The sequence below is a fragment of the Hippichthys cyanospilos genome, chromosome 13, assembly GCF_059441005.1.
Source record: "Hippichthys cyanospilos isolate Australia breed blue-spotted pipefish chromosome 13, RoL_Hcya_1.0, whole genome shotgun sequence".
Classification (NCBI taxonomy): domain Eukaryota; kingdom Metazoa; phylum Chordata; class Actinopteri; order Syngnathiformes; family Syngnathidae; genus Hippichthys; species Hippichthys cyanospilos.
Window position 1 is genome coordinate 19,203,670 of NC_142381.1, and position 13,081 is coordinate 19,216,750.

The 13,081-nt window shown below is 38.8% G+C and overlaps 1 protein-coding gene across 1 annotated transcript in view; it reads right to left on the bottom strand.

The window, feature by feature from the left end:
• Nucleotides 1-1,909: 1,909 nt before the first annotated feature.
• The window catches only part of hspa9 (heat shock protein family A (Hsp70) member 9), a 25,944-nt gene continuing 14,772 nt past the window's right edge, over nucleotides 1,910-13,081 (bottom strand). Inside the window, exons 11-17 of the mRNA XM_088431232.1 lie at nucleotides 9,385-9,594; nucleotides 9,052-9,279; nucleotides 8,210-8,432; nucleotides 7,180-7,274; nucleotides 6,650-6,742; nucleotides 5,324-5,464; nucleotides 1,910-2,197 (exon numbers count right to left, since the gene is read on the bottom strand). Of these exons, the coding sequence (XP_088287358.1) occupies nucleotides 2,123-2,197; nucleotides 5,324-5,464; nucleotides 6,650-6,742; nucleotides 7,180-7,274; nucleotides 8,210-8,432; nucleotides 9,052-9,279; nucleotides 9,385-9,594 (1,065 nt within the window). The 3' untranslated portion in view covers nucleotides 1,910-2,122. The remainder of the gene's footprint in view (nucleotides 2,198-5,323; nucleotides 5,465-6,649; nucleotides 6,743-7,179; nucleotides 7,275-8,209; nucleotides 8,433-9,051; nucleotides 9,280-9,384; nucleotides 9,595-13,081) is intronic.

Sequence of the window (13,081 nt, forward strand, 5' to 3'; positions counted from 1 at the left end):
CAAGTATGGGTATGGGTCCGTAACCAGAAGCCAAGGCATTCGCATCAACGCAGCGCCGGCTTCTGCGCAAGCGCAGATGGACATGTGAGAGGCCCGTATAGCCAACTGAGTCATAGGATCGAAATCGCCATCTAGAGGCCTCACTTTGAACGTGACATGAGTGGATGCTCACTTCAGGAAATCAGTGCAATGCTCAACAAGCAAGCTACGCAGTGTTGGCTTTGCCTGATTGCTTTATAGGCGTAGCGTAGCTATTAGCTAACCTGTCCCAACTTGGCCATATTTCTGACTGGGCTACCAGGGATGTGATCTAACCCTGGCAAATAGTTCTGGGAATGCCTTTTGTTAGCAAATGATCGATTTGGTGTTTGAAGCTACACTGGATTTGCAAACTTCAACTGTTTAACCAAGGTAGCAACGAGACACCAAAGCACGGCTGGAAACACGCGCTATGGTGCTTTTAAAAACTAATGAGGACACCCGAGTGGATATACAGTATTGCACATCTCAGTTCAAAGGTAAAGTGAGCTCCTCAATGCGCTACAGTGCTTTTAAAAAACTTTAGGAACACCTCAGTGGATACACTGTACATCTCAGTGCCAAAAGAAAGAGACCTCCATAGTGAAAAGGTGAAGAAAATCGGGAGATACTGAAAAGACTGATCAATTGTGACCGCCGTTAGTTTTGCTGAGTGCAACTGTGATTAAACTGTGATTTGTAATTTGGACTCCATAAAATTTCGTAGATATTTATTTTAAATTATTTTTTTTTTATTAAAAACTAATGAGGACACCCGAGTGGATATACAGTATTGCGCATCTCAGTTCAAAGGTAAAGAGAGCTCCTCAATGCGCTACAGTGCTTTTAAAAAACTTTAGGAACACCTCAGTGGATACACTGTACATCTCAGTGCCAAAAGAAAGAGACCTCCATAGTGAAAAGGTGAAGAAAATCGGGAGATACTGAAAAGACTGATCAATTGTGACCGCCGTTAGTTTTGCTGAGTGCAACTGTGATTAAAATGTGATTTGTAATTTGGACTCCATAAAATTTCGTAGATATTTATTTTAAATTCTTTTTTTTTAAGTTTTGACAGCATCACGTATAATGACAAGTTTTAATAGCGGATGCAGGTTTGACATTTAAAAGCTCTGGAAAATAGCCGGTGTAGCCCAGTAATGCGTACATGTGCGCATAGGGGCTTTTTATTCGAGTCTGACATCACAGAAGGCATACGTGTGAAAGTAAATTTTAGGATTTTTTTTTTTTTAATGTCCATTACAGTACTGAAAGATTTGAAATGATACAAAGAAAAAACACTAGGCTAAAATAATGCATATATTGTCAAAACATGACTTTAAATATGCCACGCCGTCCCTTCTAAATGCTTGCAAAACAGGAGGTCGAGAGGTACACCCTACAGGTGTCAAATTTAGATCATGTTGGGCTCATTTACTGCTATTCAAAATTGGAAATAATGTCAAAAATGGACATATTGAAAACTATGTTTTATCATGCATTTCCCCCGATTTTTGCATTAATCCTTTAAAATCGTAAACGGGAAGCAATAGAAATTTTTGTGTCGACACTCCAAAACAACCAGGAGGCACTAGTGGCCAACTAATGTCATTTGCAAGCCTTTCAATGCCTTTGATGATTGGCTTAGCCTGGAGTAACCAAATACAAAATACTTCAAAAGTCATAATAGTCTATAATATTCCTAATTCAATTTCATGAATATATAAATATACAGCATGGTTACTTTTGCTATTAACACACTTTTACAATTTTTGACCGAAAAGCGGTGGTAGCCCCCCCCCATGGCCAATAAATTATCTATCAAGGATTGAAAGCAACACAAAGGCTCTTATTTGTCCAATTGTTTACAAAGAAAACTTGGTTCAAACAGTCCCAGGCCTGAATTTTTATTTTTTATATATATAAAAACAAACAAACAAAAAAAAACATCACATTATCATGCCCCACTGGTCTAAATTTCTGTGGACCACCAATCCATCCATACATAATCTCGTTTCACAACATTCACTCATTCACAAGAACTCCTTCCTCCATAACAGTCCTGTTGTCAGATTCAGTGACAACAAAAATGCAGTGCGGACGTCTACTGCTGGCCCTCTTTCTTCTCATCCTCAGAGCTGGAGCTGCTTGAACTGCTGCTGTCCCGCTCTGACGCCATCTGCAGGATGAAGAGTCAAATTACACAGAATGTCACTTCGCTATTTGGCTTTCGCTAAAAAACACCTCAGAAAGTGAAGCATGTATAAATCAAAAGTACCATTTAATTGTACATTGTCTACGTCTGTTTGTTTTGACGAAAGAACAAAATGTGTGCCACCAGAACAGCAAATGTTAAAATGTGGCATTTTCTACAAATAATACGCATATTTGATTAATCTTTGATCCATATTTGATTAATCTTCATCTGGAATTCAAAGCAAATCCTTTATTCAGACAAGCAGGTACAACCCTCCTGATTGCAGGTATAACCCTCCTGATTTTGAGGAATCACCATTTTTGTGTGCATAACTAAAACTTCAATAAACTTAATTTCTAGCTGTATAATTGTGTGTCAAGTACTCGAGGGTCAATCTGGTCTGGATTAATTTGATCGTGAAAAAATACACAAGATACTGCTTCCACCATCCCTTCCCATGATGCCCCGAAACATCATTTGGCTACGTGTTGGACCCCAGAGGCCCTATGAGTGGGCTGAGCTCCACGAGAAATCTTACAACCACATCAGTTGCTGGTTTTGGTACTAAATTCAGGTTTCATTTTTCATTCATTTAATGCCCTCGTAATATATGAAACTCAAAGTAGGCATTCAATTTTCGGCCACACAAAATTTATGTCCATAACAAGAGGGAATACTAAAGTATTTCTGTTTTTTGACACAAAGACAAACTGAAACAAGTGCTAAAAATGGATGTCATGATGCAAAAACCACTAAACATCTGTCTGAATTTCACACAAGTACACAGAAGACAGAAAGGGGCATCGCTTGGTTGTCAACTACTGTAAAGCATTTCAGTGGGTTGAAAAAACAGTACCGCCAAGCTTATACTTCTTTCCTGAGCCAGAAAAGTAATACCAATTAAGACAACATGTCACACGCGTAGAGTGTATTGACAAGGGGAACTTCAAAATAAACACACCAACGACGCATAAGCTATAACAGGCTTTACTTTGAAGTTGGGACTGTAACTGTTTTGCGGAGTGTCTAATTTGAATCCTTCCGACTCATTTTCATTCCAGTCCAGTTACCAACAACAACACGATGCCACAAAAAAAACAAAAAGTCGTAAGGTTAGGGTTTTCAGCTAAGCTTTTCTCATTCTTGGTTCAACCAAACATTTGCATTCCTGTGGATCACAAGTTAAAATAACTACATAAGCTTAGTAAATTGATTCAGTTTCATCACGCAAAACTCTACTCAACTTCACATACATAAGACTTTATAGTTTTGTCTTGATATAAGTTCCAGGCATTCCCAGGCCAGCCGAGAGACAGTCCCTCCAGCGTGTCTTGTGTTGTCTATTGGGTCTCCTCCCTGTGAGACATACCCAAAACACATCACCAGAGAGGTGTCCGAGAGGCATCCAAACCAGATGTCCAAACCACCTCAACTGACACCTCTCAACGTCCCACAAGCCACAATTGATAAACTCTACGCGAAGAAGATGTGTTGTACTGCATGAGGCATATGTTGGTCACACCAGATACTGGCTGGCTCCGAGTCTCCAGAGCCCTAACGAAGCAAAAAAATAAATAAAAACAAATAGCTAATTTCAGGGTGGCCTTTTATTGTGGACCGTCTAAGTGCACTAATCACGGTGTCTGATTGGCATCTTGATGTGGCACACCTGTAAGGTGGGATAGATTATCTCAGCAAAGCAGAAAAGCAGCACATGATTGTAGCAACAGGCTTAAGTGAAGAAAAGTCTTGAAATCTCCTGCATCTCCAGCTCTGATGTGAGGTTCTGGAAGTTTGCGAAATCCTGGTGCAGGAGCTTTGAGATGCTGCAATTTTCGTTTGACAGCATTAAGGGAGCTGATCAAATTGATCACAGTTTTGTATTTTCCTTTCAGCTCTAAATTAAGGTCATTCAACATGTTAGTTAGATCGGGTAAAAAATGCCGAGTCAAGTAGCCACTAGTCATCACTTAGTTGGTTATATTCTGCATGTTTAGCCTCACAGAAAAAAGCCTTAATCTCCGGACAGAGATCATGAAATCTTTGCAGGAATTTTCCTCGACTAAGCCATCTATCAGTATGCAACAATAACTCAAGAGTGGTCACCCATCAGCGTTATCCAGATGTGCACAGAATAGCCGTCTTGAAGAGTTTTGGCACGAATAGAACAGGCGATTTTCGCTGTCATGTCCATTATTTCGTTCATGTTGAGCATTTTTACGCATAATGCTTATGGGTGCACTTGGCAATAAGCACGTTTGAGCGGCCAACCATCGCAGGCGCTCCATCAGTGCTGATGGACACCATTTTGTACACTGGGAGCTGGGTTTTCTTAAAGAAGTTTTTAAAAGACTGAAATATTTCTTCTCCTTGCGTGTATTCTTTCACGGGCAGGATTGTTAACAGCTCCTCATTTGTGCTTATATCAGTAAACAACATCTGAATAAAAATGCTCAACTGAGATGGTCACTCACATCTGTCGACTCATTAACTGCAGCAAGAAACACTCCCAATTTGTGATGTCCTTCCAAAGTTGTTTCGTCAAATCCTCAGCCATGGCTTTACTGCATTAAGAACCGTAGTTCTTGATAGCTGGAGTGCTTGTATTGAAGATAGTATTTCTATTTTGTTTTTAAAGTCTTTAAACAGCTACTTTGTTGCTTCAGCAAATGCCTTTTTAACACTTCTTCGTCTTGGAAGGATTTCTTGATCCTCACGATTAAGTGAATGCCTTTGCTTTTGAATGTAGCTGTGGGAAAAAGGACTCCTTCTCAATTCGCTTTTCAGTGGGAAGTCCGTATCATAGTTTTATGAACAGTCCGAAAATGACGCTCCACAATTCCCTTTTTCTATGTAGCAATGACAGACTTCAATGCCATGCGATTGACCCACTGTACCTTCGCGATCAACGGTAGAAAGGCATCGACATATTGGGCACCCCTGCTCTAGATTGTGGTCTCGATTTGAGGATAAAGTCTAGTGCAATGGAAATGTATTAAGTTTCTGTCATCTTTAACCAAGAGTGCCATTCAAGGGGCAAAAAATATAGATGGTTGATAAGGCTTCATTTTTCAAATGAGGACACTGTTACTGCTCAACTGAACACACCTTCTTATAGGCCATTTCGAAGAGCTTGAGCGATGCCTGCTGAAGGTTGCTGGCTGCTTGCTTAATGTTCTCTCCTGTTTCTGATTCCTTGTTGCTTAGAAGATGTCTGACCTTAGTAATCTCCTCCTTCAGCTTGGTGCACTGCAAGGAGAAAGAGTTACATAAATCTTTCAAGATGTGCTTGCAAGTTAATCCTGAAACAGATGCCATATGCTCACTTCACTACACTGCACACTTGCTTGCCAACAATCTTGTCAGTCATCACTTCATATATACAAAACTGTATTTAGTGTAACTTCTTCGCCTTTTTGGCTTATTCTAGGTAATTGTGCATATTCAGACAACTTAGTATGATGAACAGTATAATTAGCAATGTGACAGGACTGTTTATTTATTTAAATGAAAATATCAAAAGGTCAAGGTCATTTCAAACTGTGTACAACACAGGAAAAAAAAATAAATCAGGGATCAGGAGAAATTGAGCTTTTGTACCCAAAAAAATTGCCTTTATGAGGAATGTTTTTATGTGATATCTTCACAAAACACAGACAAAAAACAACTTTAAAAAAGCGTAAGTTAGTACTACAACCATTATTTCTCAACATCCTTCTCATCTTCTAATTAAAAAAAAAACCTTCTTCAGTTGGCTGAAAGATTTCAATTAAAAATATCCAACAATTATTCAGGCAGGTCAAAATTCAGAGACATCAACAAGTCTAAAAATCACAAACTCTTGCCCAATCAAACGCAAACCAACCAGGACGAATTAAAGTGCCCTGGTGAAAGAAGCGCTTGGGCAGCAGAATAGGTAATGTACTTTTTTTTTTTTTTTTTTTTTTTTTTGTATTTACTCGGGGGAATTTTTTTTTTATAATTATTATTTTTTTCTTAGACGATTACAATAATGATTTTTAGAAAATTACGCAAAGATAGCATGTTTCTTGTATAACCCAAAAACAATGTAGCAATTTTAACTGGGTAATAGTGTCACATAATTTTGTTATACTGCTGGTTAGCTGAACAAGCAAACTTTTTTTTGAGGTAAAAACCATTCAATAAAATCAAAATTGACAAGGACATTTTCTTTTTGGCCGTTTGGCAGTTATCAATAACGGTCAGAAAAGATCACATAATTCTTGCCCTGCTTTAACTATGATTGCCAGGCCACCCAATCATGTAAAAAGAACATTACATTACATTTAATTTATTCAATTTTCTTAATGACCTGGCAAACAATTTGCAGATTATATGATGTTGTTGGCTATGTTAAATAAATAAATTAATAAATAAAAGATACAATTCACAACAGCTAAACATGTAAAGTACCTCATCAGCAGGTAGTTGATCCTTGAATTCCTCCATCTTTGCCTCTGTATCGTGAACAATGCCCTCCGCCATATTTACAGCCTCGACACGCTCCTAGCAGACAAGATAGGATCAGACAGACAGGTCGTAAAAAGGATTTATTCAGAAGTATAAATCGTAATCAGTCAAACGGTATTTCTATGAAACCTGTTAAGTACTACTATGCCTTGAATCACCTACAGTGAAAGTTTACTGACTAAATATTCTTGATTACTCCAACTTAATGTACTGATTATTGCAACTATTGATGTTGTAGTTTAACCTGACTAATTTGCAGCAGCCATCAAAGAAAAAAAAAATCCTATCTAGGTGCTCATTTGAAAATTCATCATGCGTGAGAATTCGGCACTGATAGACCTGATTTACAAAAAAAAAAAAAAAAGATTTCAACACAAATTGATGTGAACAATATATAGTGCCTAAAATAAGGTCTGTAATGATCTTAGATCACGCGAGCTCAATACATGCCTTGACTAGCATAAGCCACTCACCTTTCTCCTCCTGTCCTCCTCTGCATATTTCTCAGCATTCTTCACCATGTTCTCAATGTCATCTTTACTGAGACCGCCTGACGACTGGATAACAACTGCAGACAATTAAAAAAAACGTAGGTTATGTTTGTGAATCCAATTTCTCAAAATAACTAAGAAGTAATAGAAGCAAATATAGTAGTAGTAATGGCACTATAACAAATAGTAGTAAAAGAAAAGCAATGAGTAGAAATAGTAGTAGAATAATACAAGTAGTTGAAGAAAGAATACCAGAACTAAAGGCAGCAGCAAAAACAGCTACAACAGAAACACAACAAATTCAGCCGTTTACCAACTAACCATTACATTCAAGATTGAGGTTAACTTCTGAACCCAGTGTCCTGAAGTGTCCTGTGAAGTTCAATTTGAATTCTACTTAATTTTATTTGGGGAAAAAAATTGTGTGCCAATAAATATGGTGTGAAACATTTTTAAATGATTGTGTAGACCTAAAGTGATTGGTGGCTAATACAGCTCAGTACCACTATAATAAATGAATGACTCTTCTTTTGCAGTATAAAAAGTCACATATAAATCTGGAATCTAATTTACTATGATTTAAATCCATTTAAAATCATCCCAAATCAATTATTATACATAAAAAGAAATTGATCAACTTGCTGTCAGCTTAATGATAACATAACTTACGTGGGATGATGCTACAGTGGCGGCTGTTGCATTTGGAATACAAAATATGTTATTGTTCTTTGTTACTTGGCATAGCCCATTGTCTCACTGCCACTCCGCGAACCTAGAACTAGCCCAGTAGCTTTCCTGATCCTGCCTGACAGCAGAGGCGCTACAGGTCCAAATTGAGTTGAAAAATACGTAAGGCTGGGACATCGTAAACCGGGGGTCCACTGTATTCGAATCAGGTGTCATGTGGGAGAGACGTCAAAAACATGCAGGTATGAAGCTCTCTAGGAATGGGGGTTCCTACCCCCTACCTAGACAGATGTAACTGCACTTGTAATGTGTGGGGAGAACTCACTTTGCTGTTCCCGGCCTGTCCCTTTGTCCTTGGCAGACACATTGACGATGCCATTGGCGTCAATGTCAAACGTGACCTCAATTTGGGGAACGCCACGGGGAGCGGGAGGGAGCCCCACCAAGGTAAACTGACCCAGTACCTTGTTGTCCGCCGCCATCTCTCTTTCACCCTGACACACTTTGATCTCCACTTGAGTCTGTCCATCTGCTGCTGTGGAGAAAACCTAGGGCGGGAAGAAATGCAGCATGCAGTGTATTTTTTTTTTCCCTCCAAGATTAACACATTATTAGAGCTGCACAATTATGTACAAAATAATGATCACGATTATTTTGGTCAATATTGCAATAAACTAATTTAATACACTAAAATAATTAGGTGAATAACTGAATAATTAAGACATATTCACTCAGGACATGGCAAAGACATGGCACAGAGGGCAACACAGCTAACTTGAGTGTAAAGCAATTTAAAAAAATAATGAAGCCTACATAGAACCAGGTACATTATTTACTTTAAATCACATTTTAATCAATTAGCAGTCAAAAAATCAATCCACAAACAAAAGTAAAAAACTTTCAGTCATTTCAAACCAAATTTATTCTATTTTTTTTTGCTAATCACAGTGTCAAACCTAAACCAAGCCTAGCTGCCGCCCTTCTCATCACTGCTGCCGCTTGCTATTATATTATATTGCTAGCTTGCTATTTCATAAGCTTAATGAAGTCTTAACTTTGCGTTTAACCCCTAGCCAATATCGTGATCGTGATTAAAATTCAATTAATTGTGCAGCCCTACACATTATGATCATAATGTGGCCACACAGTCCTTCTAAATGTCTGTACCTGGCTCTTTTTGGTGGGAATGGTCGTGTTCCTGTTAATAAGTTTGGTAAAAACACCACCCAGAGTCTCAATTCCCAGCGACAGTGGTGTCACATCCAAAAGCAGCACATCTGTGACATCTCCTGCAAGGACACCGCCCTGGATGGCTGCTCCAATGGCAACTGCCTCATCTGGGTTGACAGACTTGCTGGGTGTGCGGCCAAATAGGTCTTGAACAGTCTGTTGTACCTAAACGGATGACACTGTGTTAGTGTAGAAAGGCATCATCAATACACCTCTGACCATTTTACGCACAAGGCTATTTAAAATTCCATAAAACAAGTTGCTGTGTACCTTGGGCATACGTGACATGCCTCCAACCAACAAAACCTCTCCAATGTCACCCTTTGACACTTCAGCATCTTGCATGGCCTTTTGACAGGGAGCAACTGTGCGACGAATCAAGTCGGCCACAAGAGCTTCAAACTGAGCACGAGTGACCTTCATATTGAGATGTTTGGGACCGGATGCGTCCATTGTCAGATAGGGAAGATTAATGTCAGTCTGCAAATGAGAGCAAACAATCAAGTTACATCGCTGCCCGGATAGAAAAGTACCTGAATGACTTAGTTGACATTAATGAAGTGATAGAATGATTTCAAGATCATCATCAATGACATTAAAACTGATATCTGATACATGATCTGTTTATTGTTTTTTTTTTTTTTTGAGGAAGTAGTGGTCCTTGGTACGTCATGTTTTTTTTTTGTCTTTGAAGTATGAGTCAAATTCAAACGTTGAGGAAGCCAACTAATCCTTCAAATTAAACTATACTTATGGTACAAGTAACAAACTGCATTGGTAAGCTTTTATTTTGAAGTTCTTCCCAGAAGTATAGCCATGACAACATTCAACCAACTTGAACAGCTTTCTTTCCCAGAATGAGCAGGGTCTGATGTGAGTAACACAGTGCTGTTCTGAAATCAATCATGTTCACATGGTGTTGGTTTGGAAGTGAAATTCAAACTGTCAATTCAGGGCACTAAAAAAAGCAAAAGTCATGCTACCACTGACATTCTTTTTTTTTCTGACGTTTTTATTCTTGATTTTTTTGACCTCAGGTAGTTTTTATCTTATTTTTTTAGATACAACGTCATGCGTCCAAGTGTGACTGTCTTGTTTTGAATGCCTGCTAGCCTTCCAGACTAACCTACGGTAGTTAACAGATGGGACTAGGCACAAGCCAATGACTAAATTGGCGATACACTGTGATTTTTAAAATCACCATTATTTAAAAACCCTCAAATCTCCCATATCCGCAAATCTTTCCCTACCGTGTTGCCTGCCTTAACGGGCTACTCCAGTGTGCAGCAGGAGCCTCCGCTCATTGTGTATCATACAGGAGTCTTATGCTGGGTTCACACCAAAGGGGATCGGAGCGAAAAAGCGGACAGTTTTGTATTGTAGTCAATGGCGTTCGCACGGCAGGGCACGATGGACACGTATGGAGCGACGCCGCGTAATTTTGCCTGTCGCGTGAAGTTAATTTTTTTTTTTTGTAAACTTTTTTCGCGTCGTGACAGCCAATCAGCTTCGGGAACGTTCAACGATTCACACAGAGGGCAAGTATGAATCATGGTGGCCGCTTTGCGGTCACCGGTAGCTATCCAACACGACTGAGGTTTCAATACAAATACAGTCGGCCCCCGGCTTACGAGCACCCTGATTTACGAACAATTCGCCTTACGAGCGTGGATCTGGGAGATTTTTGTCCTTCGCTTACGAACAAACCTCTCGCCTTACGAGCAATTCGACATGCCGGCCATTGAGTATGTAGAAATGTTCTCGTTTAATTGCGTCAATAAAATCAACAGTTGCGACATCATCACTCATCAGTAGATACTTGTGGCAGTACCGTGAACGCTATTGGTCTTACAACGTCACACTGACTGTCTCACTCACGGTGTCTAAATATATTACCATTTAAGTGTAGTGTTTGTACAGCTAAAGGGAAAAACAGCTGACATGAAATTAAATGTGCCGATTGCAGGACAAAGAATTGTCATTGGTTTAAATGTGTGTTTTTTTTTAAATTAATTGTCAATACATTCCAACCGTTTAAAAAAAAAGTGTGAATAATTATCAGTCAGTCACGGAGATGCGAATATGCTATTGGTCAATTAAGGTCACCCGGTCTCACTCACGGAGATGCTATTGGCCGGCGTCACACGTCAATCACAGAAATGCCGATATGCTATTGGCCGAACGCCTTTATCTAGCTTGATGGGACAGGATGGAAGGAAAGAGAGAAAATTAGTGAAAAACGGAATGTTGTGAAGACTTTGCAAACTTTATCTGTTAGACATAGCTTCTAAAATTACTAGCAGCGGTAAAGAAAGAAATAAGAGGATGATGTTTTAGTATCTGCGTGATTTGCACCCTGACTGAAAGAGTTACTGTAACACTGTAAGACCAATAGCATATCTATTGCCATGTAACCTTTGAGCGTTGGACTCTGCCCCCCTCTGCTTACACCCAGCTCAAGTCTCGTCGTTTCAAAGGTAAAAGCTATTTATCCATTGTATTTATTATATAATACAAGTGTACAGCAGATTATGTCACTCAATTTTAATATATGTACACAGTGTGTCGTTTTTACCTAAGGCTTCGGCGCGCGTTGCACGCATTCACGAATTAACATGGGTTTGGATTGCCCGCTATACGAGCAATTCGAGATACAAGCGTAGCCGCTGAACGGATTAAGTTCGTAACCCGGGGGCCCACTGTACAGAGCCAAGCAAGAGCACTCAACCGGCTTGAAGAATGGCGGAAGGGAGAATTTGGGACAACTGGTATGTGCGGTGTTTGCTTTCTTTTTTAACAGCTGTTGAACCGTTGTTACAGTGCCAAGATAACAATATAGATGCTCAATATAGATATTGAGCATTGACAGTGCCATGTGTTACATGTGTTATTCCTTTTTTATTGCGCCCGTTTGACGCGTTTTAACTCATTCCCAGTTCATCCGATTCACACCGTTCCAATTTCTTATTATTCCAATTAATTGTGCAATGACTGCTTCCATTTTTCTCATTCCAATTATTTAGAGTTTTCCCACAATTCCCTGTATTACTCCTCCAAAATCCCATTGACTCAACATTGGGTGATTTTACATTTCTTATTTACAGCTTTCACATTTCCTATTTTCAACAGTTAGCTCATTCATCTAGCCCTAGAGATCATTCCCATCAGTCCAGTAATTAATCAATTTCAATATTTTCCCATAATTCCATACTTTTCATCCTATTAAGTCACAATTCATTTCCAATGGGAGGGCTTCCCAATCATTCACAATGGGAGATTTAACATTTCACATTTTGAGCTTTCCCATTTCATATCGACAACATTTAACTCATTCATTTAGCCGTTCGGATCATTTCAATAATTTATACATATTAATATTTTCCCAGAATTCCACATTTTGACCTCAATATTACAATTTTCATAGCAAATGGAAGCTTTAACATTTCACATTTTGAGCTTTCCCATTTCAGATTCACTTTATAAATGAAAGATTGTTCTTTCCACTGCCATTCACTTCCTTTCACCTATTAATTTGTTTTTGCAATTTGAATACCCACACAATTTCCAGTTTTTTCATTTTTCCTCTTGTATCCTCTACATTATTTGGCCTATTCAAACGTTCCAGTTTTATAATATTCACATTTCTTAACAGATTCAACCCACTCAATAATTCAACATCATTCCACCATTCAACGCCTCTCCCTTCAACACGTACGCCTTCACAGGCAATTTCTTCAAGAATTGTACATTTTCTAGTTTTAACTACTATTTCAATTGTTATATTACTCTGCCTTTTTCGATGATTAAGAGATCCCAAGCAAGATAAATCCTGTTATGTATTATTCTTTTTTTTCCACCTGATTCCTTAAAATGTATTATGGGATTTAAATATCGATTATCGGCCTCCTTGACAACCGATAATCAGTATCGTGAACTTCATTGGAGTATGTGGGACCGCTTTCATTCA